This window comes from Haliaeetus leucocephalus, unplaced genomic scaffold (genome assembly GCF_000737465.1).
Source record: "Haliaeetus leucocephalus isolate CR32 unplaced genomic scaffold, Haliaeetus_leucocephalus-4.0 Scaffold228, whole genome shotgun sequence".
In the NCBI taxonomy this organism is placed as follows: Eukaryota; Metazoa; Chordata; class Aves; order Accipitriformes; family Accipitridae; genus Haliaeetus; species Haliaeetus leucocephalus.
Window position 1 is genome coordinate 18,020,423 of NW_010972664.1, and position 25,534 is coordinate 18,045,956.

The window sequence follows — 25,534 nt, forward strand, 5'->3', positions numbered from 1 at the left end:
GACAAGCCTGAGGAAACTATGATGTCGATGTATTTATGATTATTGTCCTTCCTTCCCTTTTATAACTTTAGAATCTATTGGCCAGTTCAAGCCAGAGTTGCTGAAATACTCATTCTTACAAGGTTCCTGTAAAGAGGCCTCGTAGAGGACGGGGACTCTGTTAGTGCCTCCACTGAAGGAAGCATCGCCATCTGAGTGCTTACTAAACAGAGTGGTCCTTTGTCTAGATTACAGTTCATGGTCATTTCACACACACACACCCTTTTTTTTTTTTTTTTTTAAATCATTGGTGTCACTGTTACACAATGAATGAGGGGTATTATGTACTGGGACTTCTTTAGGTGGTTTTGCAAAGGATGAATGAAATACATTGGGACTTGCTCCTCCTGGGTTTAGGGCAAAAAAAAGACTAGGCTTGAAATCCTGCGCACACTTGAGTGATGCCATGCGGATCTGGTCTGTAAAATTCACAGTCACGTATATATAACTGTTTTGAACCTTGGTGCAGCATTTTAAGGAAGTCTGTCACTTGATGTAATAAAGAAGCCCTGATTCACTCTTCACGATACATCTCACATTAGATTCCTGTCCCATTTACAGCATTTCATGTAGGGGTGAAATGAGACCGCACATACTACTTGTAGCCCAGAATTGCTGTCTTTTAGACATTGATGCATTAGTTCATATGGAGTGACATTAAAAAATTGTCATAAATAGGAGAATAAGGGCAGATGTTTGATATGCAGTGAGGCTTCTTTTTGATATTTGTCACGTTGAGTCAGGCTGAAATGAAAGTGATCAAAGGAAAGCATCAGAAATTAGAGATGACAGAGAACTTGACAAAAGCAAGGTTTGGAAAATAAGTCTGAACTGCAAATAATAAAGCTGATATTCCTTCTGGCCTTGCAGGAAAGAAGACAGTTTCATGTTAGTGATACATTAATATCTGTTCCAAGATGCTATTCTTCTTGAGTTTGTTCACACAGAAGTACTTGTCAGCTGCTTCCCTAAAAACTTCTTTGAAAGTTGCCTCTGAATGAGGTTAGTTAAGCAAGATTTCTTCCTTCGTACTGATTTCTAAGACAGAATTAATTATCTTTCAAATAGGAAATATTTGTTTCTCATCATACTGTTCTTCTAACAATAGATTCTGCCTTATCTGAATTCATTGTGTCTTACCAGAGGTGCTTCATGCTTGAGCTCGCCTTTGTTCTCTGTGTCTTTATTTTTTAAGCAAAGTTCTTTCTAACCAACAACGGGCTTCTCTCAGATGAGTTCTTTGAACTCTTTCCAGCTCATGTTATTGAACGCTGCACAAATCTTCTCATAGTGACAAAATTTAACAAACAAGAAGAGAACATTAAAATCATGAGCAGTTAAGCCCAGAGAGAGAGGAGCTGGGTCCGACAAGAAATAATCAAATTTAAAGAGACTTTCTAGTGTCTCAGTGCGACGGTGGTAGGCACTTTATGTGCTCTGTGGATATATGAAGCTGATGTAGTAGCTCATTCAAAAGTTACAAGGAAATGCTGTGAGTTCAAATCTGGTGTGACTGGATCACACATTTAAGGGCTTTAAATAAAAATTTAAGATTTTAGTGTTAGATGTTAATTTTGTTTCAAATCTTGCCCTGAGTCTTACAGAAAAATAAGGAGAAACTTTGGGACTTTGTTGCTTACCTACAGGCAGTGGTATAGGGAATTTGTTTTGAAACCATGTTGTGGTTTTCAGCTTATGTGTTTTGTTTCGTTTTGAGGGTTTTTTTGTTTGTTTTTGAGGCAAAGAAAATCTTAGTACATGATTGTAAGTAAGAGAAATGTCTCCCCAGAGATCACTGCACCAACACATTTAATCTCTAGGATTACATTGCTTTGTAGATTGCAATAGTGCATGGAGGTTGACAAATTCAACTTGTCTAAGGCTTTATCCTGTGAAGACTTATGAAAATACTGGTGAAGGGAAGGTGTCAGCCAGTCGAACATTTCTAATCCTTACTTTTTCACAAAGCACCCTGCCATTAGCCTGTTAATATCAGACTTCCAGTTAAAGCTCTGTATGATGCTACAGAGACACCTGAGCAAATAGCACAAGGGAGCCCTGAATATACAAGGAAAAATAAATGCACAAGTACAGAACTACAGCTATGGGCAAAAACTCCGACTTGATACCCTCTCCCCAGTCCTACATGTAGGTAGCAAGAAGTACAAATTCAGAAATGTTCTTTTACTAGCCAAGTACAGTAATTGTAGCCAGAAAAGGTGTGCAGAGAAGAAAATGAAAGAAACCCCTTTTTTTAAAGAAAGTAAGCAATGACTCAGAAAACAAGATTTTGGTCACATCTGACATTAACATAGTGCAGATAAGCAAAAATTAATTTGGTAGTAGTCTCAGAAAAAAATGCTTCCTGTACAAACAGGAAACAAGGCACCAAACATGCAATCTGGCAGTGGTTGAATGTGTGAAGGCATGCTTAGTGCTGTGCAAGAGATGATAGCAAATTTGCTAAGCTAAATTTAAACTAGACTGTGGCCTATCACTCCACCAGGGAAAGCCAAACTGCAATACCAAGGAAAAGTATAAAGGTTAAAATGTCAGGAAATGTAGAGATTACTGAGAAATATGTTTTGATTGATGGACGTATTTATTTACAGTTAAACTTGATAAACAAGTGGCAAATGATGCCCTCAGTAGATCTACAAACAAAACAAGTGCTACTGGAAGAGCATGCATGCAATTTTGGCTTTTCTGTAGCAAAGCTGCAAAAAAATTTGATGTTTTTGAAAGAAAGCAAGTAACTTCTGGATAAGTTACTCCAAGAAGTAGACTGCTTGTGTCACTCAGGCTGGCAGAGCTTTATGGAGTACTTACTGAAGAAAAAAACCCAATAATCTGCATTGCTAAAGTAATGGAAGAAATTAAGCGAATAGACAGAATCCTGGTCCTGAAGTACATAGAGCCAGGTAACCAGCTCTGATAGTCCTAGAAAACTCAGCCAAGATGCATGTTTGCCTAGGCCCAAACAATTTAAATGAAACACCCTGAAGAGAGTTGACTGCTGGATGTATGCAATGAAAGAAAAATAATCTGATTTGGGGAAAAGCCATGATATTCTTACAATTTTGTGCCAAAAATAAATATCAGCAATTTGGATAGAGTGCTCTCTTACCATGTTAAGAATACTAGTAACAGGACAGGGGTTGAGAATGCCCCTGGGGACATGATTTAGGGAATATATGAACCCTCACAGCACAGTAGCTGTTACATTACAATGTCATCTACCATTAACGTTCGTATGACTGTGAGGACAACTGGTTGAATGGTTCTTGTGTCTCGTAGGAGCCAACAAAGCAAAACTAAAATGTTTGAGGAATAAGTGCAGCATCATACATATATGGCAGACCTGCTCATCACCAGGGTCTATGACACAAGTCTGGAAAAGTCACCTCAAAGTCACCTCCACGTGTCTGGAGCTCTTGTCATATTATAATATGCTGCCTGCCCAACAGGAGGGTTTGAGAACCAAACAAATCTATGTCCTCAGTCCAACAGAAGTGGGAGTAAATATAAATCAAGCAACCTGTGAGCTAATTTCCAGGCAGAAGCCAGGAGGAAACTGTGAGTAGGCAAAGAAGTGACATGAGCTTTACCAGTGTTCGCACTTGTTCTGCTGACTGGAGAAAAGAGAAGCCTCATCTTCTTCTCGCATGTGCCAAAATATCACTATGGATTATAGCATCACTTATGAAGATACTGACACCTTCACTAGATCTTAAGTCAGAGAGTTCAGGAGCTGATTGCCACACATATCAGAGCTGTTTGGAATGAGAAGAATGTCTTAAGGCAAAGATGGATGCTGCTTACTGTGCAAATATGACTGTGATAGAGATCAGGGACTTGATGTCCAGTGGGATATATGCATGGGGACAAGATGCAAAGACAATGAAAATACACAACTTCCAAATGTACAATGGAGCAAAGTGGGAAGGATGGGTGGCTTAACTGTGGGAAAATGCACTGAAGTTGAATGCAGCCATTTTAACTAGGGTTTACGGAGTTGACCTACTCTTTGCTGCCCAGCCTAGAAGGCCAAACACCCTATGTGTATTTACCTGCTTCTTCATCACTGCAGATCTTTTTCCTGCTAGCTATACAAGCATTCTTATTGTAGGCAGTTTCTTGGTGTGCTGGGAACTGGGTGAACTCCTGAATTCCCAAGCAGTGATTGGCATCCACGAAGTGATAAGGCATTTCAGCAGGCGCAGCCTGCTATCTCATTCCACCACATCACAACCGACAACATTCTAATGACAAATTAGCACTCAAAATTATAATTACACTATCTATGTCCTTCTGTGTGGTCTTAAGTTTACTGTAAATACCAGGACTGGTATGAAAAACAGGCAGGAGAGCCAGGTAAAAGTTGAAATTTTCCTATATGTGTAAGCAAAAGGCTACAGGAAATCATAACCAAAATGCCTTGTCAGGATTATTTGTTCAACATAAAAGAGGCAATTTTACTGGGAACTGAGGAGATATCTATGGGGCCGTGAGCTTCCCATGTTGGCAATTCCTTGCTGTGGCCTTTGAGGGCTGTTGGTCGCAGGAGGCACTAAGCTATTCAGCATTCAGAGCACAGCAGCATCCAGCCCTCACCTAACCTGTCCTTGGGTGCAAAGGTACAGGCTTTGATCAGATAAATCCTTGTCACAGGGGAGAAAAGGACTGGCGCTGGGACCGCAAATGTGGTAATTTACCCACTACAAAGGCACAAAGCCTGAAGATGAGATGTAATACACACAGCATGCCCTCAGCTGGGGGCTGGTCAGACTGGAAAGAAACACGAACCAACTAGGTGACCACAATGACCAGCTCAGAGCATTGCCTTCCCAGCAGAACAAATTGCAGAGCTGTCTCTTCTCTTCCTCCTGAAAGGTGGAGCTCTTTTCACTGTCCTGATGTTTTTTCCTTTTCTTTTTTTTTTCCAAACCTTTTAATATACCAAGTATGAAACGCAGAAGACAACAATTTCCACAGCAGTGAAGAGGTGATGAGTCACGAAATAAAAACAAGGTGGTGGTAGCAAATATAAGGGTTGGTGCAGGCGTGTATACATGTATGGAAAGAGAGAGGTTTTGAAGGGCCTGTGGAAGGCTACTAACTGTGTAAGTTACAGTATTTGAACCTGGGCTTGATAATTCAGATGATTGTGATTGGGGAAGTAGTAAAAAGTTTCCCAATAGGGTACTTTTATCAATATAAGCTTAATCATATGTCTCTGGGGGGGTTAACAAAACCCTGGTCTGATGAACAGCAGAGGGATTCCAGGAATGCTTAAAAACTTGCCATATGCAGCACTGGTTGATGTCAAGAAAAGAGAGCAGCTAAACCCTTGTTCTCCAGTGCCTCTCCTAACAAACCTACAGCAGTAGCCTTGAGCTCAGGGCCAACCTTCAGAAGGACTACAGGAGAGCAGATCCTGAATCATCCTAGTAGTACCTTCAGGGAATGCTTGATTTCACATTTCCTGTAGGAGTAGCAACACCACCTAAAATTTAACCCATTGTTGGCTTTCTCTTTATATACTCAGACATCAAACATAAAAGTCACTAGTCTGTACACTGGATGCATCCTAATAAAGCAATCTAGGTAATGGAGCAGAGGTAGTATAACATATACCCTCTTTTCTTCAGGAAGTCTCTAATTGCCCATCCTCTTAAAAGTGGAAGATTCAGAGCTCTCAAGTGCTCCACAATCTAAACAGGACCGACTGTTGTTATGAATGGAGGCCTTCAATAAAAAAGCACTTTTCTGTCTCTGTTGGTACCTGAGGCTTGAGATAGTACCAGCATGAGTCTTCAAGCTATTTATGATGTTGTAGGTGAAAGTGGTGGGTTGGGACAAAAGGTGAGAGGTGTGACAGGGCAAGTGCAGAAGCAGGAAAACTTTTAGCAATTGAAAAAAATGAAAATTAAGCCTGAACAATGGGGAAATGAGAAGCTAAAAAAGCAGACAGCATTTGGAGGAGATGACAGTGCACAGTGAAGTCCATAGGTAGGCAGCACTGGAGTATACCGGCAGAGCTGAGTGAGGATGGTGGTCTAGAGTTGTCAGGGTTGAAATGTACTTGCAAAGGTGGAATAAGAATTTTATGTGCTCCTGATCTGTATTACGCCTTCCCCACCCAGGCCATCCCTTCCTCTATCTCCCAGGAAGAGCTATAAACACCTCTGTTTACATTATCTTTACAACCAGAAAAGAAAAATGTAATTTTGCTCTGTTGAGGACTGCCCATGAATTTAAACAACAGACTTCAAAACAGTGACACATCAAAAAAAGTATTTTAATGGGCTTGGGAGTCTGGCTGACTATCACGAACCTTGGTGCCATTGGTATGAACTGGTATCATGGGTCTTCCAGCTTTGTCTCTGACAGGGGTTCCTGTTAAATGAACACAGACATTTATGTTAGCCATTCCTTTTTGGGGAACTCAGAGGCATTTCAGGAATTTGTCTTGGGTATCAGAGTGTACATCCATCTCTGTGCGTGTGTGTTTCCTGGGCCTCCGATCAGATGAAGCAGCCCAACCTCTTGGTGAATCTTATAAACTAAGCAGCCTGAGGTGGTGTCAGTATTTAAATAAGACACCTTTATCCAGCCTGTTCTTGTTTTAGGTGTACTTCAATTCTGGTAATATATCCTCTCTTTTAAGTGAGAAATGTCACCAGGGCTCTAAAACAAAAGCCAACTGTCTGAGGGTGCTCGGCTGATAACATATGCCTATTTTCACCCATCCTTTTGCATCGCTACAGGCAGTGCTCAAGGCAGCTCCAAGGAGATGCTCTTCTCCCTGGTTTGTACTGGTGGCAATACGCCCAGGTGGTGATGGCAGCACGCTCCGCATTGCCAGGGCGTGCTGCGTTTCTGATGTCCTGGCTACCTGTGGCCAAGGGACATTGCAGTCTTGAAAACCTTTTTGGAATCATGGCCCCATTGCCCTGACAGGTCCACTAGGTTATGTGACGTCCACCAAAGCCCGACGGTTTCTGGAGGGCACGAGAGCCTCTCCATTCCCGAGCGAGCCTCTCGCCAGCAGCAGGACTGCTTGCTCTGCAGCAAAAGGGGAGTTACAGGCAGACCAGCCTAGGAGGTGGATACTTCTGAAAAGCATAATAGGTAGTGTCGCCAACGCTTGGGATAATAAGGCTGTTAAAGTCAGAAAAACCTTGACATTTCCAGTGATGAGAGAATGAGGTTCTTGAGGAAGAACAGCCTCTATGGGGTGAAGGACAGCCCAGTTTCTCCAACAGCATCTGACAGCTTGAACCTTATTGAGTAAATGTCATTAAGAACTGCGTAGATCATATAAATTCTTCTCCCCTTCAGCTGAAGGCTTTTCCCTAATAGTGTCTTTCAATAACAAGAAGCCCAAGAACATGAGGTAGTATCATCCCTGAGGGGCAGCTGCTCTGGTGGTGCAAACCGAGGGAGCTCTGCAACAGAGCTACTTCATCTGAAGAAATAGCCCTCCAACAGTACGGCTTGATTGCCCCATGCAAGTGACCTGAGGCTCAAAGTAAGTTTATTCCCTATGCAGTTTTGGAGAGCCAGTAGTCTGTATAGCTCGGTTTGCTGAGACGATATCAATAACCTTGTGTGCTGCCTCTTGCTACTAGTAAGAAGCAGAGCTCAAGCAGTTAACATGCAAAATTCACGTGAAGGAGTGAGATCAGGGAATTCATTTTATTTCCCTAAACAGTAATAAAAATGCCCTCATGATCCCAGTGCACTTGCCGTAACATAGTAATGTGATTAGCACTTAATACTGTTTAATAAATATGCTGATTAACTTAGGCAACAGTAATCAGTAATTGCACAGATAAATAACAAACTCAACCAGTCAGCAGTGTGAAACAGTCATAAGGAAACAATACATTAATTCGACTTTCCATTTTAAGGATGAATTTGGGCATCCTTCCTTAATATCCTGCAGAAGTCTTCAAACATTGCAGGAACATTTGGCTGTCAAAAGGGTCTGTATTTCTTTATTTTGTATTTATTGCTCAATGGGGGACAAAAAACTCCTCTATTATTTGGGGGGCTATAAGAAAGGGAAGAATAGAATTAAACTGTAGCCTGAAAATTTGTAATGCCTTTTTTGATCAGATTTGTAGTTCAGGAAGGCTTTGAAATAAAAACATTAAATGTAGTTTTTCAAACCCAAATGACTGTGATAAATCCAAGTTATAGACTAGACACTTTGGATGCTCAAAGGCAGTTCCCCAGGCTCAGGGACCCTGGGAATCCCGTAAAGCATCTGCAGACGTTCCTCACACCTCCCCTTTGGTCCCCACTTAAGGACGGGGCCTGCCGGGTATCTGTCAGGGATGGAGCTTGCTCTGACAGGGCATCTCGTCCAGCCAGACCCCACACGGTGTTTCAAAGCCTGCCGCCTTCTTTGCGCTTCCCATTTTGACGACCTGCATCCACGGAGCCCTTGAATACAGCACACCCGCCCTCCAGCATCCTCCTTCCTCAAACTTATAGTCTTAAGGTTAAATATTAGCCAGCAGCAGCTCACATACATAGGATTTGGCTTTATAACTTGAGTAAATGTGTAATTACCAAAGGGAGTTTCCGAGGGACGAGGTGTAAGCTGCGCGGCTCCTCCTGGGCCCCTCCGACGTTGTGGAGGAGCTGGGGCACGGAGCAGCCGTGTGAGTGGTGTGTTCACCCTACCTTAAATCATAAGATTTACCCAAATCTGCCATCTCGTTTGCTCTGTATCAAAGGCACCCAATATGTACTGCATCTTGAAAACTTGCTCGGTGAAGAGTGCCAGCTGCTGCAGCAGGGCTGGTCTCAGCGGAAGGCACCCATGGAAATGACTTGCTGCTGACCTTTGATTCGAGTACCAATATTTAGCAAGCAAATATTTAAAACCACGCCATTAAGAAGGGAGGCACAGCTTTACCATGGGGAACTCGGGCAAGGGGTGCTGCTGAGGAAGGGGCAAGCAGCCTTCATCCCCTCCCCTCCCTCTCCCAGCAGAGCAGCCAGCCCTGCCCATCATGCCCACACTGGGGAAGGGGCGGATGCTTAGACCCCAACACGGTGGATGGCTGCTGCACCAAGCAAGGCAGGAGACTTAAAGCCCTGGAGGGCTGGGTGAAGCTGTTTCAACCCCAAAGGCAAACCAACCATGGCCGTCTCTCCCACTGACGGGTGACGGGGAGGTCACCTTGCCGATCCGGCTGCCCGGTGCCACCAGAGCACAGCTGGCCCTGGGGGACTGTCCCCAGCTGCTGGTCTGTTGCTGTGGCTGGGACCCACATACTGAGGAGTCTTCAAGAAATCAGTTGGTGTCAGTCAGGTGCAGCAACAGGCCGAGAGGGTGTTTTTTTCCCTTGGAAGTGGCGCAGAATTAGCTGTGTTTGTCAGTTTATAATTGGATACTTGCACCTAACAGTATTCTTTCTGTTGGACTTTTATAGTTTTGTCTCTTCTTTTTTAAACATGAAAAATAATCACTCTTAAAATAAAATTATTTAAAAAAAAAAAAAATTACCCGGGAAAGAGTGATCTATAAAAAGAGAAAATCCTTGCCAGGGGGACGCCACAGCAGCGAGCCCAAGCCACACAAAGCCCGGTTGCGGGCTTCCCTTTTCTGCAGCTACTCAGAGGTTAACCAGGGTCTGTAAGCAAACAGCTTAAAGAAGGAGCCCGGCTTAGTGCCTGGGTGTCTCAGGCTGTCCTGGGGACCGCCAGCCTAATGCCCTTCCAGCAGCCCCTCCCTCCCAAAGGCGATGCTAGGCAAACAGAGCCAGCCCTCGCTCTCTCCCCATGCAGCGAGAAGCCCGCTGCGGGGACGGACTGGACCGGGGCTGGGGCTCAGAGGCATCGCAGAAGAGGGTGTTTCGCTTCAGACGGGCGCGGAGCCATAGATATATAAACCCTGGAGCAGCGGCCCAGGAGGATTGTTAAGCACACCCACACCTCGGCTACGCTCGGCAGCGCGGCGAGGTGCTGCCGGCCATCCCGGCGGCTGAACCCCGGCAGGGTACGGGAACACGGGAGCGATCTGCCCATGGGCTCCCACCTGCTGCTGGTGCTGATGCTGCTTCAGGCAGGTGAGTACCACCTCTCGATCCCTCTCCCTCCCCACGCCTCTCCCCCCATCCCGGGACAGGCTCTCCCCTCGCCGTCAGCTTTGCATGCTTCACGGCAGGCACCTCAGTGTGGTTTGGCCAAGTGAGAAGAAAAAAAGCACCGCTCGACTCTTCGACTTTATAGCGAGGGGCTGTGCGTGCAAGCTGCCTGCCCGCTTCGCCTCCCTGGTGGTTTACATAGCTGGGGCTCTATAAACGCGGGTCGTTTTCTTTTTTAATAGGCTTTTGCTGTGAAGTTGTTGGCGTCTGTGTTTCTTCATAGAAATACCCTGGTTTTGTAAGCAGTTTTCAATTCATCTGAATTTTTAAATTTTTAAAAAGCCTGTTAAAAAAAGCCATAAGTGTCTGCTAACATAAAGCCCCTACACACAGAGGCAACATGACACTAAACTGGCAGGTCTGAGGTTATACTTGCAGTACAGTTTTAAAATAAAAACCCAAACCTTGCCTTAATCTACAGCAAAGGCTGCCCGTTTAAGCAGGAAATAGAAAGTGTAAGTTGTCAGATCCAGCTCCGCTCACCTCCCTGCAGGTATGTTCTCTGCTAAGGTGCCCCGTTAGTAGTATAACTAATGATTGGACATGTTCCTAATGGGAGATGTGGCTAAATGCAGGCTGCTGTGGAGACTCAGACTTTTTCAAGGCTTTCCCAGCTGCGTTGGCTTGGCTGCCCAGCATAGAAAAAGCAATTTGAGTTCTTGGTCAAGTTATTAGCTGTGCACCTGAATATGGAAACGTACTTGCTGGGGCTGACCTCTCAGCTGCGGCGACCCGCCGTCGGGCTCAAAACCCAGCTAGCTTTCAAAGAATGGAACAGGTACATCAGAGGCTGCCTGGATGCCCGCGTTATTTCAAGCTCTTGCAGAGCACGCAGCCCTAAGCGCGCTAATTGAGTCTTTTGGACTCAATTCCCTTTGGGGCTTTCTCTCCACTTTGATGAGCAGCTCTGCGCTGTAATTACAGTTCCTTGATCCTCAGAGATATCCCCAAAAGAAGAATGGCCTTTCTTCTAGGTGAGGTGCAGTTACCTTACACCAGCCTCGGCTGTTTTCAGCCAGCAGCCAACAGACCAAGTCCAGCAGTCCTGGTTTAAGAGGTCAGTGAAAGCTAAAAAAAAATGCGAGCTGCTCGTCAGGAGGCTTGAATGCCTACAAAGAAGTTTTTGTCTCCATTGGAACATTTTCAGGGTCTGCAAACAGCAACAGGTTGAAAAAGCATGATTTTTAACCCCAAATCCAGAGCAGCTCACTGCTTGTGATTTCCCCTGGGGTGCCTGAGAGCTGAGCCCCCTTCTAACTCTGGAGCCCCGCTGTTTAGACAAGGGAAATAGGTCGTCTCTTTAGTTTCAAGTAACACCCGTCTAATGTGTTTTTAGCACAAAACCCGAACACTCAAGTAGTGTTTAGGTGAGCGGCGCGGTTACTTTTTCAGGAATGTGCATTTAATCCCCGAGGAATGCCCCGGGAAGCATAAAGGGGCTGTGCGAAACTCCAAGCCGGCACAGTCCGATGTGCCGATCGCTGGGGCAAAAATGGTGGAGGGCAGCGCTCATTCCTGCCGGGGGCTCGGGCTGCAGGGAGGGAGCAAAGGTCTGCCTTGTCCTTTCTGGGGAAAGACCCTCCTTGTCCTCACCAGGGCTTGGATCAGGCTAGGAGGGCGAGCCAGCCCAGGAGATGCAGGGAGAGGCCCAAGCAAGGGGATTAGAGGCTAGGTTTTAAAAGGAAATCAACTGTTTTAATAATAGTATTGAGTCCTCGGGTGGTTTAGGGGATTAATTAGTCCGTGTTTGCACCGCACTTTGAAGAGGTCAAGCACGCTGCAATAGCTGGGGGCAAGTGGCAAAGCGACGTCGGTGGTGGGTTCCCAGCTCCCAGGCGTCACCTCCCTCTCAATCCAAGCGTGCCACAAAGTCCCCCCCCTTTTCGGCAGGCTTTTCTTTTCGGAGCGGTTGTGCACGGGTGGGATGAGCGGATGAATTAGGCAGTTGGTCTGAGGGCTTTGACGCTACTGGTGAGTAGCTTTGCCAGCCACGATAGAGCAGAGCAAAGTGCACTTGGTCCTTCACAGTAAACCCAGGCAAGAAATACTCGTTAACAAGATAAGCATCAATGCCTGCAGCTGAGCATCACAGTGGTTTGAGTATTAGGGGCAGGGTACTCTCAGTTTCCGTAACAGTTACTGCAAGGTAGAGTCTGTGGTTTATAAGGGAGTTGCAAATTAACATGTGAAATCACAACACTGTTTGAAAGATTTGTAACTCAAAAAACTCCAGACCGGTTTGGGTGGCCATCCGCATGCTTCAGCTGACACAGAGCTCCTTTTTTTTTTTTTTCCAAATTAATGCAGCCAACCTGACGTTACGACTTAAATGGAATGTAATAACAGAAGCAGATATAAGTGTTGCCAGTATTTCCAAATGCTCAAAAGAAAGCCGATATACATACATCTTGGCTAATGTAGGCACTGTACCCTTGACAAAGTATGCCTTAGAGGCTGAGGGACTTGTAGCTATCCCTCTACACAAATTAATAATATCGCCAGCATTTTTCATCTGGAGAATGGGTTAAAATCTCCTGAATAGTAGGGGAAACTTGGATAATGTAGGACATCTTGGGCAACATAGAAACCTCATTTTTTTCCATAGAGCCCAGGTTAGGTCTGGTTATGTGCTTGTCCTCTGTTGCTTCACGTCCTGCTTGGGACCACAGCGTAGCTAGTAAGTGTTCCCAGGTTTGGGAGCTCTGGGGTGCAGTGAAGCCCAGCTGGTTCTGCATGGTGCTGGCACAGGCCCTGCAACGCTTAACAGCTTGGGCTCCGTGATGTGCAAAACCGGGCACACTGCTCGCCGGTGCAATATAGCTGCAATCGCACGCTAGTGCACCAGAGCTAGTAAGTCTTGCTTGAATTGAGCTCCCTCTGCAGAAATAGCCTGCTTGGGTATTTCTGCGTCCTCCTCCTGGTTACCCCAGCCCTCAGGTAAGGGCTTCAAGAAAATTGGTGTCAGGCGCGTTTAATCCTCGTGTGTAGCCATGTCCTGTCTTTGCAGTCTGGAAAGGTGCTCTGGGAAAATCCCATTCACTGCACACCCGAGGAATCATCGAATTGGCAGGAGCTATATCGTGTGGCACGGGACGGTCTCCTTTGGCATATATTGGCTATGGATGCTACTGTGGACTGGGAGGACAAGGCTGGCCTAAAGATAAAACAGACTGGTAAGAAGAAGCTCAACTATGTGTCCAGAAGCGGTGCAGATCTCCCCGCTCTTCTCTGTTCGTACTCCTGTGACTCCATGGACTCGTTACTGCCTCGTGGAAAGGGAACTTAGTATATATGAACAGCACTGGGGAATTGTGAGTGAGGACTCACGTGTCACTTGGGGTTTGAATGAGGGTTTAACCACCTTCTAGATGACAGCAGAGCTCTTGAGACCTGGTACTCTATGGGGTGGAGGGCAAAGGAGGAACCAGGATATGATTTCATGAAGTAGCTGCATGTTTATTCATAGTGAGCAAGCCCTGCCTGAAAAAAGGGGAGTGACCAAGGTATTTGGAGAGTTATTGCACCCAGGTCCTGAAAATGGCAGCAATGGGAATATCGCTGTTTATCCTCTGGAAGAAATCTAGATCATTGCAAGGAGTAATCAAACCTGTTGCCTCGATTGCCCCTTAGTTCACAGTGAATCAAGGAAGAACAACAACAGGGGAGGGTATGGTGTTATTTCCCCTCTTCTTTGTTAGTGGTGAAGATGCTGTGCTTGTTAGTCCCGAGGCTAAAATCAATTAGTTTAGGAGGTGTTGCAATCAAAGGTTTCTTTCTTGTAATTTGCAATTAGCGTACATGTAAATCTTGAGCATGGTGGACTTTTGTGTGCTCTGAGCCTTTTATTTGCAGACTTGTCTGGTTTTAAACCTCAAAGACAGAGCACACAAGTCTACCTGTTTATCTACAGTCAACAGGCCAGGTGCTACCGATAAGCAAGCACTGCTTTTACGGGGAGTGAAGGCAGCGTGCAGATCACTGGGAAGGAAACTGAGCTTTCCAGAATACCCAGCCATTGGAGACATTTCGCATTGCTACAAAACCAAATTCTTGCTGAATTGGCAGGACAGAAAAAGGCAAAAAAGGAAGAAAAGAAAGATGCCAAGGTTAAAGGCCAACTCCTCTGTGGGCATAAAAGAGCAAGTGTCCCCTAAAACTAGTGGAGATGTCTTCGTTAATGCGGCAAGACATTTCATTCCCAAACCTGTCTCTTCACATCCTTGGTTTATACCTATGAAACATTTAATCTATGAAATAGTCAATACAGGACTTACAAATAACGAGTAACTGCCTACAAAGTGTCATAGCTTTCAGGTGTAAAGATTTCTTTTAATTTTCAGTAATATCTCTTGACCTGCTTATCATCACTTACAGCAGTGTCTGTAAAGGTGTTTATTATTTTTGTTAGCCCTTTACCAACTCTCATAATCAGGTCTTTAAAGTAAAACATGACTTCACTGATTTGGAGTACTCCTTTTACCAAAGGGCTGAGTGGAGTCACCTAAAAGCTGTGTTCCACAGACTTTGGGTGACCCCCAAGTTTAGGTGACTCTGGGAAATGCGAGTGGTCAGCACTCCTGAAAAACAGATAGAGTAAAATACGGCCACGTGTTTGTCAGCTGGTGTTTCTGCTGCCGTTTGATTTCCATGAGATATGGATTTTATCTTAATGGCAGAAAATGAGACTCTGCAACTGGAAATGGCTCAAAGTACCAGATAGTTTGTAAAAAGGAAGCTTGATCCTTTAAGTGCATTCATTATTATCCCTTAGCTGCAATGCTTGGCTGCAAAAAAAAAAAAAAACCCAACAAAAAACCAAAAAAAACCCAAACCAAACCAGAAAAATATTTAGATTTAGCCCTAAAATTTTCCATTTTATGTTTCCTAAAGGAATCTTCTGATATCTGTTACTGAGAAGGAGTGCAAAAATCAGTTTGGTTGAGTACCCCATGCCTGTGAAAGTGACCACATTATTTTCCATATTTGCCATTCTAAAAAAGAAAGAAGCAGAGTGGCAAAACTACTAGCTTTGAGTGACATACACTGTTTGAAATGACTCACCCCCTTGACACTTCTAGGTTTGTTACTGAGACCCCTACAAAAGGAGTAATTTTCTTGTGAGTAATTCAGTCAATCTGTCTAGACAGGGCTAGCCTGCTTCTAAGCACCTCTCTTTTATGGGGAAAAAAAAAAAAGCCTTTGAGTGGGTAATCCTTTTATAAGGTTTATTTCACACACCGACTTTGATGTGGAGTTGCCAGTAATTACCTTTTCCCTTTTGTTCCACTCTCACAGGCCCATCACTTCAAGACATAATAGCATCTCTTCTGAAGAAAGTCAATAGATTTGTTTCTCCTTTCCCTTTCTGTTCCCCTGGCTTGCTGCAGAACCCATTTTGTAAAGGAAGACCTGAAGGTGCTCAGCACCTCCCTGAAAACCCCAAATGCCATGAAAGGCAGGGTGGCATATATGGCTCATCTAAGTTCTGGCAAACCCATAGGGAAGAGTAAGATTTCCCCTCAGCTGCTGTGTTAAAGCAAGACAAAAGGACACACAGTGGTGGTTGTGTTGTTGACATGACAAATACAACGTGACAAATTCTTACCTTAATGGCATTTGCTCAGCGGCAGGGGTCTGGCCAGCTGATCCCTGAGGGCCAGCCGGAGCTGTCTGTAGCCATTACGGCCATTTGGTAGCCCAGAGGTGATGAATAGGTTGCTTGCTAACTAGATGATGCAGTTGTATTTGTTTTCCATACCTGTTGACCAGTGCTCTGCCATAGTGTTGGCTGACTCTGTTTGCGTTGCTCTAACCAAGTGTTAGCAGGTTATTAAAAGCTTAATGTCACGCTCTGACCCAGGTGCAGAAAAGGGCATTTTCAGACAGACATCGAAGGTGGCAAAGGACAACGATAGATTTCCTCACTCTTCATTCCCTGGCAGTTCTTTCAGAGCATCTGAAAGAGATGTTTGTAACATATGAGGCAAATTCTTCTTGCTTTTTGTTGGTGTAAGCTACATGTCACCCCGCTGCAGTTATGGGTGTCATCAGGAGGAACCGGTCGGTGTAAGGGGAAGCAGACTTATGCCCCAAATCCTGCGGAATTTATGCAATCCTGCTGATTTCACCAAGGCAGCTAAGGAGCAGCGAGTTCTCACAGCTAGCTAGCACACCTCTCTAGTGCTCATTTGCTTGTCCATGCCTGATTCACAGACCCTCTTTTGCCCCCTCCAAGATCCATTCTCACTTCTTCTCCTACCTTTTTCTGCTCGTTCCCTCTGGCTCTCCATGAAGAGCAATTTCATTCCTTTGGCCCACAGGCTTCTAACTCCTCCCTTTGCCTGTCTACCTTTGCGTTGTTCCTCTTCCCCACGCTCCTCCATCACTGACAACTTTACCGATTTGACTGCTGATTCACTCTTCAGACCTCATAACCGCTGTGATTTCTACAGCTGGCACTCCGCCTCAGCTCAGCCTGATTTGTGGCTCTCCACCGTGGCCTCTTGTGCTCTGTCCCCCATATATGAGACACCCATGATGGGACTGCTCTGCCATCTACCTCCCTGAGGACAGATGAGGCTGTGCCACAGCTTAAGGTATGTTAGCCAGGATGCCCTCAGCTACAGCAACTCCTCCAGATGACACGTGCCCCAGCTGTAGCTCAGTGCATAGTCCATCCTGGTCATATCATATGGCACATTCCATAGGGACTCATACATTGGAGAAAGCTGAGACTTACACACTTTCCACAAGGCTGCGAATTCTTCTCTCCTTTGGCCTTTCACTTCTCAAGTCTTCAGGACAAGCCCAGGAGTGAGGTGTTACTGGATCACTAAAGATCTGACCCTCAGCCTGTTAGTGCCGTCATGTCCAACAGAACCAGTTCCATGGGCTGAATAAGGTCATCTCGATTACAGCAATTGCTGTAACTCCTCATGGGAAAACTTCTAGATACGTATATCCCATAGGGCTTAGTCCCATTCTGAAGTCCTTTGAGGAGCTGGCATGGAGGGACATACTAGTTTGCTACTGCTAACTTACATTTCTAGGTTTCACAATGCAGTGAGCAGTCTGGTCATAATCAGTACACAGGTTCCATCTTCGCAAGCTGAAAAAAAAAGGGCATTTAGTTTGCAGACTCATCTGTGGGATGAAATTGCTACTTTAACTACTAAATCGGGAGCTCAGTCAGCAGGGAAAGCACACCGGACTAAATTCAGCCTGTGTGTAATCACAGGGGTTACTTGAAGGCTGAATTTGATCTGGCTGGTCTGATTCTTTTGTCTCTTTCACATGATTCACCTGAGCTAGTTGCAGTCATTTTATTAGAATTTGCATCAGTGGTGGATCTTCTTCTTCGCACTTCAAAAATTGTCGATTTTTTCCTGGGCTTTATCACCTCACACAGCCCACCAGCCCTCATATCCGTAAACCAACTTCTAAAAGGGCAAAATCCTCCTGCAGCAGAGGGTGATGAAGTTTGTGATGCTCCTGAGCGCTCGGGTAAGGTACCGGCAGCTCCCAGTGGGTCTCTGGAGAAGCCCCACTTCCTGCACAAGGGACCTTTTTCCTTCTTGCAGCTTTTTTCCACTTTTCCAGAGGGATATAATGTTGGATCCTAGAGTGTTTTGCAGACTTTTATTGGCTTTTCAGGTACACTGACCTCAGGCCTTGAAGGTCTTCAACTGGATTTGGGCAGCCAGCACAGACATGCTCCCTTTTGGCCAGCTCATCCATGTCTTGAACATATTCACATCTAGGACTCCAGAGCTTCTCTAAAAGCTGTCTGCTCCTCCTTTACACCTAAGATCAGCCTGCCTTGATGCTTCCCAATTAGTAGAGTGGTTTCTCTGTAGAGTCCCAGTGATCTTGCAGGGACAGCTTCTGGAAATGCAGGAGCTTACTCCTCTCTGGCTCCAGCCTGTGACCTCGCATCGTTGCTCAAACAACCTTGGTTGTCTGGCAGAGAACCTCTCTAAATGCTGAATTTTTTCTCAGTGTATTTTGAGTCACTGAACTACCAGAATAAAATTCAAGTGGGGTCAAGTTTTCTATAAATTCTGAAGTAATTTACACTGGGAATCATCTCACTGACTAGTGTGTAGGACAGATACCATCAGCTGAGCTAGTCACCCTCAGCCCCCTCTATGGTCAATGAGAAGCAATTGCACTTTCAAATGCAATGTTTTTCACCTATGTTAGATCTCCTCAGCACGATAATACGAACTGTGCCCCAGACATGCATAAAGGCAGCATAGATCAATGCCTTAGATGGAGATGTTTACATTTAGGGACCTGAAGTTAACTGATATGAATCCCACCATTGAGGCTGATGAGTTTGTAGCCAGCTCTCAGAAACTGGATGGGCCAAAGAGCACGTGGCAGGTCCAGGTGAACTGGAGAGATGGAGCTGCTCGGTGATGCTGAGGAAGGCGAAAAGCATCCCGACTCCGAATTCTGTGATGGGTCTAAGCCTAAACTGGTGACCCACAGTCATGCACCTCATAGTAACGCTTCAGCTCCATTTCAGTGAGTGGGATTATCACGTGTTGACCACACCTGCCTTTCTGAGAGCGAAAGCTCAGGGGAAGAAGCATGGTGGTTATGGGACAAAATATAGCTTTAATGAGCTCCTGAGCCATGTGAATTTTCAAAGAGATGCCAGGATGCTTGGTTCATCGACAGACGATTTACTGACAGGCTGAGGCAAACATTGCTGTCCTAAGTGGTGCGTGAGTGGAGCACTCCCGGAGTACGAGCAAACACCCCTGAGCAAAACATGCAGGATGCCTGAGCCCAAACTCTACCTTTTATTCTCTCCCAGGTGCTGCCACAGGCACGACTGCTGCTATGACAAGGCAGAGAAGGAAGGCTGCAGCCCCAAGGCGCAGCAGTACCGCTGGGCATGTGAGCAGAACGCCGTGCGGTGCGGTAAGGAAATGCTCGCTCACGTTGGGTTTGTTTCGCTCCCTCCTCTGCAGGCGCATAGGCTGACCTAAGGGCTTTGTGGGCCTCAGAGGTAGGTCTGTGTATGCTGAGATGGTTTTAAAGCCGCTTTGGGCAATGTCTGTTCTCCTCTGAGCTCTCTTCCCGTCCCTTGCCTGGATCACTGGGCTTGCCAAGAGTCCCCAGCTGGAGCTGGGAGAAAGGCTGGAGCCCCAGCACCAGCTGTCCCAGGTAACCGGAGTCCTCCCCAGGCTGAGGAGTGGGAGCGGGGGCCATGGAGCCAACAAGCCGTCTCAGTTTGGCACGGATACAGAAGCCTCTCCGGAGGCTCTCTGCCCACCTGCATTAAGCACACCTGCTCCTTACCGATGCCTTCCCAAAGCTGTGCAATGGTCTGCCTGTCACCACTTCTGCAGGGGTGGTCATCCCACAGCAGTTTTGGCCCTCCATCCAGTGGGACTGTTCACTGTTTTACTTACCATTATGTGCTGCTAGAGAAAAGCCATGCTATTACACATGTCTGTAAGACAGGTTAAATAGGGTGCCAGCCTGCATCTTTGCCTCGTGTGGGACTCCAGCCTAAAGCCCTAGGGCTCCAGCAGGGATTTTGAAACTTGCGGAGTCAAATGCTCTCGAATGCCGCAGGCATACAGTGAGTGTGGGCTGTGCTCAGCTCTACAGCTGGTACCCAGTCAAGAAGGTCTTGAATTGCACAATCACAGCCCGTCAGTGGCTCACACCAGTTTGTTTTGACATACACCAGATGACTTGAGTCTTAGAATTTGTCACTTCTATTTCTAAGTCTCCAAAAAGTCCCTGATGGTAAAATCCATTGTAGAACACTTCTAAAGTTTGAAAAGAAACATGTGAGAGTAAAACTTGTCCCTGTACCATCAAAGCTACTTGCCTGAACATTAAAAGAGTGTTTCCACCTTATCAGAAGACCATATTCTACTGGTGCAATCCTCAGCCTCTCCAGCAGCTGAAAATCTGCCTGCAGATATGGGATGGGTCACAGCACATCTGCAGTTGCTCTTTTCCAAGTGCCAGAACAACCTATTAAATACAAAGTGCCGGCTAAGGAATGTATTGCTTTAATGTGTAACTGCTCTCCCTCCTGCTTACCCATATTTCCATAGCTGACTGATATTATCTGCTAGCTATTGTTATCTGAAAAAGAAAACCCTGTTTCTTTTTGCTGTGAAGGAACAATCCTAGTTGCAGATATGAGGCGTATCATCGAGTCCACAAGACACGTGCAAAGAATGTCCCATAAGACTGCACTGGGCAGCTGTTGCTCCAACCTGGCTAACAAGCATGAGTTAAACAAATGCCATTCATTCCTTAACTGATGTCCAGGCAATGCCTGAGAAGCATCCATCAACTGTTCTCCACAAGCCCTCGGCAGGCTTCACTTCCCCTGACATCCCCCATGGGGAGGAACAATAGAAATGTGTTCTGAAGGCAAATTTCCCACCCCAGGTTACAGCACAGCAGGTTTTACTGAGGTGTGAAGGTATATTGTCTGATCCCATTCAAACAAAAGGGATGAAGAATTAAATTTCCAGGCATGCTTGCTGGGCCTTGGGTAGTGATGTCCAGAAGCATTAGAAGCAGAACTGCTTGCACTGTCCTTTCTATGCAAGAGCATATAAATCCCTGTTGCCTGGCACTGTATCATAAACACAGATATTTTCAGGTAAATTAAACAGAAACTCATTTTACCTGGGACTTTTCCTCCTTTTGCTACTGTTAGGCAGTTTTGTTCATGGAATGAAAAAAATTGGCAAAACCATATTTTTCAGTCCAGAGATGCCATCACATGTAGGCTAATTCCATTCAATAAATACCCGGAATATAGAAAAGGATGTAAGTTGTGGGGGCTGGTCAAAAAAATCATTCTGCTCTAACAGAAACGACTGCCAAGCCAGACTCTTGTACTCACATTAGACTGACAGTGGTTGGCACGGCACAACCGAAGAACTCAAAGAGCAGAGGGCAAGGAGAAAATTGAGCAGGACTGGTAGCTAAGAAAAAAATGGACTTAGTGCTGAGTCCTCATCCATGGGACCCTTGAAACACTTTTTATCAGTAAACATGTGATTCTTTTCAGAAGAGCTTAAGAAATATGGGGTCTTCTTATTTATCAGATACAGGGTTGATCCAGCAGAGTCCAGTGAAATCTGGAAAGATTCCTGTACTCTTTGCAGTTGGTTTTGGAGCAAATCCCATGTGCACTGGCATGAAGTCACACTTCAAACTTTGCCTAGTGCGGGGTTTGGCTGGTGTTAGATAATCTATAGTAGCAGCCTCAAATAAACAAGGCACTGTGCTTTGAAATAATATTAGCCCAACGGCTGCATTTAAGCCACCTATAGGTGGGATGGGGTTCATTAACGCAAAATCAGCCATTTGCAATATAGCCACCTGAGCTAGTTGCTCTGATGGTCCTTATGGTCCTTACCTAGTCATGTAGTCATATAATGGCATTATAAATAGCTCCACACATATAATTTTGATCAGCTTCATTAGCTGCTGACTCACAAAAATCAGGTACCTGACCCCGCTGTGGAGTTCCTTGGCTCCCCTGCAGTGATCAGAGAGATGTAAGAGCAACTCATGGAGCATGAGTGAAGGATGCCCGGTGGGTGCTTCTATACCCTCGGGTTTCTGAATGTCCCTCTGGGAGACTCTTCCTTTCAAAGCAGCATTTTTTTCTTTTGAAATTGGTCTGATGTGCACAGGGAGGAGTTAAAAGGGAAGTTGACTGACTGAGGGAAAATGAAATATTTTTAGCTCAGGCTAAGCTAAAATAATTTTCTTTTTCAGCTTCAGCTGCTGAACTAAACTCCCATTGTTCACACAGTTCTAGAAGCAGGGAACGCTTTGTCCTGGACAGATTTTTATAAGCATTGCCAATTTATGTTTAGCTGCTACTTTTTGATGCTTTTGGTCACAGTTAAGGTCAGACCTGTTGACAGAGACAGGACAAAGGAGGGTCAGGTCCACACACAACACAACATGTTGGTCCTTCTCTCTTCCTGCTCCCACAGCCTCTGTTCCCTAAGTATTACTTTATTAGGGAATCATTCCTCTTAAAACTTTCTTGCCTTCAACTGATACAGAACCTCTCATCCTCCGCTCACATTTTCTTTTGCAGATAACCTGACAGACCGGTGTGAAAAAATGGTGTGCCTGTGTGACCAAGAAGCAGCGAAATGCTGGGGAGCAGCGTCGTACAACCCACACTTCATCCTCTGGCCAGACTTCTTATGTGGACAGACTCATCCCACATGCCATTTCAGATATGGGGGGGCAGAGTAGTCTTTTTAGGACCTTTCTTCTAACCCTTTGAATCTGAATGTGCTGGAATAAAATTTGACCTCTTTTACCAGAGCTAACAATGATGTGAAAGAATTTGTATCAGGCTAGGGTTTAGGGGAGAGACAGGGTAACATATATGCTGAAGTAAGGATAAAATCCTGCTCTGATCGCAGCCCTTGCAGAAACAGACGGTTTGGTCTGCAGTGCAGTGGAAACACATTACCCATTACCAAATGGCTTTTTTGTCCTTTCACATTGCCTGACCTTCAGCTCCCACACATTTGCACATGATCTGGAAAACATGTAGAGACTTCTGCTGGACTGGCTTGGGGAAAAAAAAAGAAATCCATCTCTGTGAAAAGATACACCGGCCTTTGAAGACCTGAGGTGTGCCAGTCTGGAAGTAGAGTGACCCACTTTATTTTCCTGGACCTGCAGGAGAGGGGGACATCAAAGAGGGAGGATGCCTCGTTATCCCTTAGTTGTGCTCAGAGAAGTTCTTCTTCCTACCAGAAGGAAAAGCAGAGTCTGGCTCAGCGCAGGGCTCCATCCTTTCTTGTGAGGGGTGTGTGGGGGGTGTGTGTTTCTTAGTTTATGTAGCCAGCTGTCTTATCCCTCATGTTCCTGCCTTACAGCACTGGGGATACTTCTGAGGTGTGTTCGAAGGTAAGCAGAGTTACACCAGGCTATTGCTGTTGCAAGGCCAGCAGGGGTTTCTGACTTCTACTTACTAGTAGGCGCACCCACACATTGCAAAAGAACATATCCCTTGCCCGCTACACATGCTTCAGAGCTGATACGCTGTTCTCCCATACACATAAGAGATGCTCTCCTATATTGGCATAACCCCCGCTCACTGACCTGAGAATCAATTATTGCCATGTCAGGAAACAGGAGCTATCAAGAACATTAGTTACGTCAAGCAAATCTTTCATCACTCCTTTTTTTTTAAGGGTATTAGATGCTTATATTGAAACACTACATTTCCTTCTGGCAAAAGTAAACCAAAATCCCATTCTTTCAGCCAGGGATAGCTATGTTCAAGTGGTCCTTCTTTGCTTCTTTGTTGCAACTCTGTAAACTGGAGCAAGCCAACGGGACAAGAGCCTCTATACCGAGAGGCGCAGACAGGCGGGAGCCATGGTTGCACCCCCAGAAGCAACGTTCTCGATTTCCTCAGGTAGGTGTTAGCAGCTGGGGGGACCTGGGTATGTCAGGCTCCTTCTATCTTTAAAACAAGAAGTAATGGCAGGGAAAGACCCAAGGTACCTCATCAGAGTCTAGGTTCGGAGATATGTGGCCAAAATAAGTGGGGTTTTGGCAGGTGATAATACAAATTTCTTCACAAAAGGCTGTTTTGCTCCTTGCTGGAGGGGGATGCTGAATATGCCACTGTGGCTGTCAAAGCTGCAGGAAAAAGAAACAGGCTAACAAAAATAAAAATGCCAAAGACAACAGGTACTGAGGCAAAGGCTTTTATTCTGTCTAGAGCTCCATTTTTTGGCTTACAGGGCCTCAGAAGTTGTTCCACCTGCAGGCTTTGCATCTTCCAGTGACTCCTGTAACGCTGCACCTCAACCTACACTGAGCAAGAAGGAAAGGAGAGAGAGCGAGTGAGCGATGCAGAGTCAGTACAGCGCAAGAAACTCTTCCAAGGCCATCTGGCAAGTAAAGAAGTCCCGAACTCTGTTCATGCAGAGGGTTTTGCAAAGGGATGATGATGCTGTGTGGGCAGCATCAGTCTAAGGGTGCGGGTGAGCTTCTCAGCAAGGGCTGGGAGACCTTTCCCGGGAAGGGAGACATTGCCTTTGGCCGTGTCCCTGTCCCCGCCGGGATGGCCATCGGGTGGCGGCAGCGCTCCAGTGAATGGCAAGAGCAGATCTTCCTTCTTTTTTTTTTTTTTTTTTTTTCAGCAGGCCGAGCAAGATTTTTGAGTGCCGGGAGAAGAGGTGCAAATCACACACACGGCTCCCCACTGAAAGCAAAAAGTCAGCTGAGCTCGGTCTGAAACACAGGCCACATCTTGGGTTGTGCAAAATGGGAGCTCAGCTTGTTTCAAAACGCAGCCTTCAGTGTCAGTCTACTCTAATTAGACCAGCTGACAGTGCTGGAAAAAACAGGCAAGCTTTCATGTACCTCAGCCTCTTCTCGGGTCATTTCTTTGGCTCATGTGCAACGAAAAGGTCTAGTTTTCCCAACCTGATCTAATAAAAGATATTACTGGGCTTTACGCACCACACTTAACGCAAACACCTAGGCCATCATAGGCTTTCTGTACACGAGCATTACAAGAATAGAGATGTCAGCATGTAGTTGGTCAGAGGAAGAAACATCCTTCAGCATAAACCTAAAAGAACCGAAGGAGACCCAGGACTTCATTAAAAGAAGCAGCAGCATCTCATTGAACAACTCCTTGCCAAAAGTGGCAAAGAAGATCCCATTGTTTTCTTTATAGGTAACTCATTAGGCCCATGCATGTAGCTCTACCCAACAAGAACAAAGAACTATTTGAAAAAGAGATGAAATATAGAGCTAGCCCTGTTAGAGTTTCGTCCACCCTGCTTATTTCTGGAACCAGATCTCGTGTCTGACCAGAAGTAAGTAAATGGCTAATTCCTCCTTAAGTTAAAAAAAAGGTACCTTTGGAAATAGGCGACCGAGTTCATGTTTCTAGCAAGGGATTCCAGGTTTTGGTTTGTGTTCCTTACCTTGGCGAGAGCCTTGTCTCATGCAGAGGACGCATCTCCTCAGCTGCGGGGTTAAAACAATGATCAGAACCACTACACCTCCGATACCAGCCGCCACAACGCCAATGATAGTTCCAATGGATTCTTCTATACCAAACAAGCCTGGGGGAGAAGGGAAGGTAGAGAGGAACAAAAGATGTCATCCAGGCAAGCATATGCAATGCAGCCAGCACTTTTTCTGCAGTGGCTGCAGAGGAAGCTACTTACTACGATATCAGTTAGGCTAATGTCTTGTCTGATATGAAATCATAGGCTTCTACAAGGGAGACAGTGTGTTGCACTACAGTGCTATTGATTTTTTTCATTCCTAGT

At 45.4% G+C, this 25,534-nt stretch overlaps 1 protein-coding gene across 1 annotated transcript; it reads left to right on the forward strand.

Annotated features, from left to right (window-relative positions):
* Positions 1 to 9,956: 9,956 nt before the first annotated feature.
* Positions 9,957 to 22,549, forward strand: LOC104831681 (group 10 secretory phospholipase A2-like). Its single transcript, XM_010567423.1, has 4 exons — positions 9,957 to 10,127; positions 13,213 to 13,378; positions 19,030 to 19,136; positions 22,312 to 22,549. Exons 1-4 carry the CDS (start codon positions 10,085 to 10,087, stop codon positions 22,473 to 22,475), a joined length of 480 nt encoding a protein of 159 aa, XP_010565725.1. The 5' UTR covers positions 9,957 to 10,084; the 3' UTR covers positions 22,476 to 22,549.
* The last annotated feature ends 2,985 nt before the right edge of the window (positions 22,550 to 25,534 follow it).

Bases quoted from the DNA above. Each gene is read 5' to 3' on its own strand.
- LOC104831681 (XM_010567423.1), top strand. From the start codon at position 10,085: ATGGGCTCCCACCTGCTGCTGGTGCTGATGCTGCTTCAGGCAG. The intron at 13,379-19,029 runs GTAAGAAGAAGC...ATTCTCTCCCAG, and splicing joins CCTAAAGATAAAACAGACTG to GTGCTGCCACAGGCACGACT. The intron at 19,137-22,311 runs GTAAGGAAATGC...TTTCTTTTGCAG, and splicing joins GCAGAACGCCGTGCGGTGCG to ATAACCTGACAGACCGGTGT.